Raw genomic sequence first — 6,569 nt, 5'->3', positions numbered from 1 at the left:
ATGCAGGTAAGTTTCTTATCATTTTTGAATCATTTGCTATCTACTGAAATAGACTTGAGGAAGCTGAAGTTTCTTCTATGAAAATCACTGATAAAATGGGAAAGAGTTCAGAATACAATGGCAGTAATTTGTTTTTGTCTTTTTCTTCCTATTGAATAGCTATGGGAAAGTAAGAGATGGGAATCATAATTCTATTGTAATTAAGAATGAACTTTGGAGGGCTAGAGTGATAGGATAACAGGTAGGGTGCTTGTCTTGCATACTGCCAACCTGGGTTCATTCCCTGGCATCCCATGGTACCACCAGGAATGATCCCTGAACAGAGAGCCAGGAATAAGCCCTGAACACTTCTTGGTATGGTCAAATCCCCCAAAACCTTCTCCCAAAAGTGTGAGCTTTTTGGAATCTGACAGGTTTTTGTTCAAATCATGGCCCTACTTTATCCCCTTACTGAGTGATCTTGGACAATTTATAAACTAGTGTCCACCTTAATTCCAAAGACAATGTATCCTAAGGGGAAGGGCAAAGATAGACATGAATCCAGTAAACTACAATGGAGGGACATTGGGTCTTTGGTGGTGGATATGGCATGGGAACATACTTTTGAAGAGGAAAAAACTATTTCTAAAGCAGCGTTGTAGGCCAATATTAAACTGAAGGAAGGGAGGAAGAAAATTTACCTAAAAAGTTATGTTAACCTATCACAGAGACATTACCAAGTGCTAAAGGAAAGTATATAAAGTATATAAAGCTCATAGCACGTGGGAAAAGTTTAGTAAGAGGTATTTCTTTGCTGGAAGGCTTTGTTGACGGACACTCCAATGAATAGAGAATTAATTCCTTTAATGTTCCCTTCCTCTGCCTTTTTCCAATAGTGCATATGTCTTTCCAGATGGACTGGTGCCATCTTCTCTGGTGAGGTGGAGGAAACCTGGCATAGGTCCATTCTAAATCTCCCAAAGGGTGCGACACAGAGAGTGAATCTGCTCATCTCAACAAATGTGTCAGGTGGATTAGGGGACCAGACTGACAATATCCAAATTCTGTATTAAGCTGTAAAGTCATACAAGAAGGATGCATTGTTTGATAGTAGCCATTGAGCAGCGGCCAACAAAAGCTACTGCTTCATGGAAAATCAGCCCTTCACCTTTGTAACAAGAGAAGAAACTGATCCAAGTGATCAGATCCAAAAAGAACACCATATATTTTGCCATAGGCTTTAACACAAAGGTGTCACTTGTTGCAAAATACCCATGTGTCCCTCTTCGTTTCCCTTGTCTAATATATATATATAGTAAGTAAGCTTTATATAGTAAGTAAGCTTTCCTTATATATGTTAGTAAGCTTTCCTCCGAACAAACAAGAAAATAACCAGCTAACACTTTATTCAGTGTTTACTTTGTGCCAAATGATGGAACCAGAAGTGCTCAAGAGAAACAGGATGCCTGCTGTCCAGAAGGCCACTGTGTAGGACAGACAGCTAACAAAAATAAACACTTGGGATGGGGAATAGCTCAAACAGCTAGAGCATATGCATTGCATGCATGAGGCCAGGCTCCAGAGCCAGAACAATAGTATAATGGGGAAGGCACTTCCCCTGCACATGGAAAACCCAGGTTTGATCCCCAGGAGCTGAGGCCTGCCCTGCCAGGAATGATCCCTGAGCTCAGAGCCAGGAGTAAGCCCTGAGCACCATAGGCCAAGTTTCCATCCATCCATCCATCCATCCATCCATCCATCCATCCATCCATCCATCCATCCCTGATACATGATCTCTGAAGAACAGCTAGCAGTGACCCCTAACCACTGAACCAGGAGTAGCACCTGAGCATCACTGTGTGTAGCACCCAAACCAGAAATAACTAAATGCTAAGGGCTGTGAACAGATAAGCACAAAAACAGGACAAAACCAGGAATGTTGATGACACTTGAAATGAACATGTGCTCTTTTCATATTTAGGTGACATTTTGCAGACTTCGAACTCACCAGTGGTGCTTCATTCTATTTAATGCTATCTTATTTCATGCCTTGTTTTTTGGGGCTGATTTTGTGGAAGAATACTTTCTACATACTTTGCCCTATGTCGACATGAAAGCTCTTGAAATTAAAGATAAAGCCAGAAAGTTGAACATGGAACCGCTAAGAAGCAATCTTTCCAAATATTATATCCTGAACCAGCCAGAGATCTGTAAAGGGAAAAACGTATTTTTGCTTTCTCTTATCTTCAGTCACCCAGGGAATGGAACAAGGCGTGACCTCATCAGGAAAACCTGGGGTAACCTGACCAGTGTACAAGAGCACCGAGTTCTTTCACTGTTTGCCCTGGGAATGCCTGTTTTGGTAACTGCCCAGCCAGAAATAGACAAAGAGTCTCATAAAAACAAGGATATAATTGAAGGCCTCTTCCTGGACAGTGCTGAAAATCAAACCCTGAAGATCATCGCGATGACACAGTGGGCTGTGACTTTCTGCCCTAATGCCCTGTTTATACTCAAGATTGATGAAGAGATGTTTGTCAATCTTCCAAGCTTGGTAGACTATCTTCTCAATCTAAAAGAACACCTGGAAGATATCTATGTGGGAAGAGTTATCCGTCAAGAGACACCCAACAGAGACCCTAAGAGCCATGCATTTGTTCCCCTTAGCAAGTATCCAGGAAAGTACTACCCAGATTACTGCAGTGGTGAAGCCTTTATTATGTCCCAAGATGTGGCTCGCATGATGTATATAGTTTTCAAAGAAGTACCCGTTATGGTGCCTGCTGATGTGTTTGTAGGGATTTGTGCCAAGTCCATTGGCCTTGTACCCATCCATAGTTCAAGGTTTTCTGGGAGAAAGCACATCACTTACAATAGATGTTGCTATAAATTTATTTTCACGTCCTCAGAAACTACAGATGCTGAAATGTCCCTGGCATGGAAGGAAATTAACAGTGGAAAGGAATGTACACTGTTTGAGACTTACTATGGGCTCATTTCCTGCAAACTTCTGACATACCTTGATAACTTTAAACGTTTTCATATGGGTCCTATAAAAGATAATCCCATGTATTTTGGTGACTAGGATTTTTTCTTTCTTTTGGTTTTTGGGCCATACCCAGTAGTGTTTGGAGGAGGAGGGGCTGCTCTTGGTAGTGTTCAGGGTACCACGTGGATCAAACCTGGACTTCCCCTATGCAAAGAATGTGCTCAGCCCTTTGAGCTAATTTTCTGACTTTTTTTTTTCCTTGTGTAGTTCTTTTCAGTTACCACCTACCTTGTGATAGAAAGTATACTTACTTCATGTGTGGGTTTTTAGTTTTTTTTTTTTTATGGGCCTCACTAGGCAGTGATCAGGGCTCACTACTGCCTGTGTGTTTGGGGGAAGAGGGACCATGTGTTTCTGGGAATTAAACCAAGTCTCCTGCATGCAAAGCATGTGTTTTGAACTATCTCTCTTGTGTGTGTGTGTGTGCCTAAATCTTTACTCATATTTAGCAAGATGCAAAATATTTAGTGATCTGATGTAATACAGCAGATTGAGAACACAATGAAGAAATTTAAATTTGTGTGGCCTGGTTCTTTTCAAAATAAAATCTTTCATTCAGAAAAAAAGAACATTTATAGCCAAGTGTTGTTTCTCCTTATAACTGGTCATTTTTTTTTAAAAAAATCTTTTTATCAGGTTGCCATGACTCAGTTATGACAGTGGGGACTGATTTTTCAAAATGCTCAGAATTAAAAACACTGCAGTAAAGGAATTTAACAAAACATCCATTTTATCTGCATGCAAAACATATTTTGGTAATCTGTTGGGACTACATTTAAAACTTTAAACTCCCCATGGCATACTCAATATGCCAAAAACGGTAACAAGTCTCACAATGGAGACGTTAATGGTGCCTGCTTGAGCAAATCGATGAACAGGACATTTTTCTTTTTGGGTCATACCCAGTGATGCTCAGGGGTTACTCCTGGCTCTGCACTCAGGAATCACTCCTGGTGGTGCTCAGGGGTATGGGAATTGAACCCGGGTTAGCCGCATGCAAGGCAAAGGCCCTATCCATGATTGCTCCAGCCCCATACATGGAAAGCATTTAGAACAGTCTGATACAGTAACTGCTCTTATCCTTAAAATATACTAAGTAATAGAAGGGAAACACATGTGCCTAACCCTCAGAAACAGGTGTATACTCTGGCTCTGGGCTGTGGTCTGAACAAGATACTGAACTGTGAGTCTAAAATTGTGTCTTTTTCTACAAAATATTTTGCATGGTTTTATGTGTTTGTGTTTTGATAAAAATGCAGAAAAGTGCCTCTCATAAAGTAGATGTTGAGTAATTTTATTAGTAATACTAGAGAATCATGCAATTTTTCCCTTTAAAACACTGTACCACTTCGAATGCTTTTGATTTGGTATCAGTACCTTTGCTACTTCTCTTAATTCTCTTCACTAGATTATACAGGGTCGTGAGAATTCAGGGGATTCTTTCCCTGAGACTAAAATAGGTGGGGGAGCCAGGGAGATAATATAGAAGGGAAGGTGCTTGCCTTGCATATAGCCAACCCAGGTTTGGCATTTCATACGGTCCTCCAAGCCCACCAGGAGCAATTGAGATCACAGAGCAAACAAACCCAAACCAAAAACAAATAAATTAGGTGTTTTATCTTTCCCTCTATTATTGTACTTTACTATACAGTAATCCTCTTCTTGTTTTGAGCCACATCCAGTTGTGCTCAGGGTTTACTACTGGTGGTGCTCAGTTCACTCCTGACAGGATTCAGGCCATTATCTGGTGCCAGGGATCAAATCTGGATAAGCTACGAGCAAGGTAAACATCTTAATACCTGAACTATCTCTCCAGCCCCAATTTTCTTTTTTCTCTTGTCTTATACACTAATTTCCTTTGGCCTAATTTCCTCTACTTTTAGTCACTTGCTATATGCCTTGGTTTCTGCATCTGTGAAAGAGAAGTATAAAATTAAGTGAGATGAACTTAACATTTAGGACAAAACAAAAGCCAACCACAGAATTTATTAAATACAAAATAACTTGTACATTTTACTTAAAAATAAAGTTTCCGGCACAAAAATACAGAATGCATATGTAGGTCATACACAGGAAAGAAGACAACTCTTTGAACACTGATATTAATAAAATAAACTTCATGAGAATATTAAACAAAAATAACCTTAAGAAAATGTAAGTGGGCAAAGGACATGGCTAAGGGAATCAGGGCTAATGCTTTGTATGTTGGAGTCATGGGCTTGACCTGGCACTGCATGGTCCTCCAGAGTGACCCCCAGGTACTGTTGGGTATGACTCAAAAGTCAAAACAAACAAAAACCAGAATGTTCCCAGACCTGGTCATAGCTTAATTAGCAGTATCAGTAATAGGGAAATGGCCAATTTCAAAACATGCATGTAAAAAGGAGACACAGGAACGCAAGAATGGTTAGTGGCCAGAAATGCCGAGAGAGATGATGGACATAAGAATTCTAGTCAGTGAAGACTCATTTTGCTACAGAGCAAGAAAGGTGATCAGTGTCACCATGGTTTAAGACATCTGTCCCTAGATTCTGAAGTCTGCATGCCTGGGAAGAAACCTCTGGACAGGTAATGACCTTGCCATTTAGAAAACAGGATGCGGGGCTGGAGCGATAGCACAGAGGGTAGGGCATTTGCCTTGCACGAGGCTGACTCAGGTTCAATTCCCAGCATCCCATATGGTCCCCTGAGCACCGCCAGGAGTAATTCCTGAGTGCAGAGCCAGGAGTAACCCCTGTGCATTGCCGGGTGTGACCCAAAAAGCAAAACAAAAACAAAAGAAAACAGGATGCTGGGAAACAGCGGGATTTCTTCTTTGGTCAATGAAAAGCAAGATGCTTTGTTGGAAAAATGAGATGGTATTCTGGTTTACTCATAGTACCCTCTCTATTCTGATTCGAGTTACTAGGAGTAAGGCGCCAGGGTGCTTACATGTGGCCAACCTGACACCACATATGGTTCCCCAAGTCCTGCCAGGGGTGATCCCTGAGCATAGAGCCAGTAGGCCCTGAGCACCACGGGTATAGCCCACCCCATACCCCCAAAAGTTATTAGGAATCAGTGTCCTCATTTCATCCACTTAATACTGATCTGAAAAATCAAAAGCAAAACTCAACAACAGTGACTGCCAATACATAAACCAATTGGCCTTTCTGGTTTAGCAAGTTATTGCTCATTTTGACCCAAACTAGAGTAAAATTCACTGACAAAAAGCAGCAGCATAAGAAAAAACTAAAAACTATTTTTTAAAAGATTTACTATTTCTCTAAGGAAAAGAATCGAAAAAAAAAATGAGAAAACCTTATTAAAAGTATTTATTCTCAATGAGCATAAACTTAAAATTCCATGTCACTTGTTTTTCAGAGAAAATTTACATCCAAGACACTGAAAGTGAAATTAGGAAGAATAGGAACAATAAGAAAAAAAGGGCTAGGGATGTAGCTCACCAGTAGAATACTTACCTTACGTGTGTGAGACTTGGGGTTCAATGCCCCACAGACTAAACAGAAAGAACAGAAAAGAAAATAGGTGATGAAAATTC

The 6,569-nt window shown here is 40.5% G+C and overlaps 1 protein-coding gene across 1 annotated transcript; it reads left to right on the top strand.

The window, feature by feature from the left end:
- On the top strand, nt 1–3,261 carry B3GALT9 (beta-1,3-galactosyltransferase 9). The gene is made up of 2 exons (XM_056138588.1): nt 1–6; nt 1,961–3,261. The coding sequence occupies exons 1-2, from the start codon at nt 1–3 to the stop codon at nt 3,062–3,064; spliced, it is 1,110 nt and encodes a 369-aa protein (XP_055994563.1). The 3' UTR covers nt 3,065–3,261.
- Nucleotides 3,262–6,569: the final 3,308 nt, after the last annotated feature.

Source organism: Sorex fumeus, unplaced genomic scaffold (genome assembly GCF_029834395.1).
Source record: "Sorex fumeus unplaced genomic scaffold, SorFum_2.1 ptg000129l, whole genome shotgun sequence".
Lineage (NCBI taxonomy): Eukaryota > Metazoa > Chordata > Mammalia > Eulipotyphla > Soricidae > Sorex > Sorex fumeus.
The sequence above is the reverse complement of the archived record's forward strand: the minus strand, read 5'-3'. Positions and strand labels throughout refer to the sequence as shown.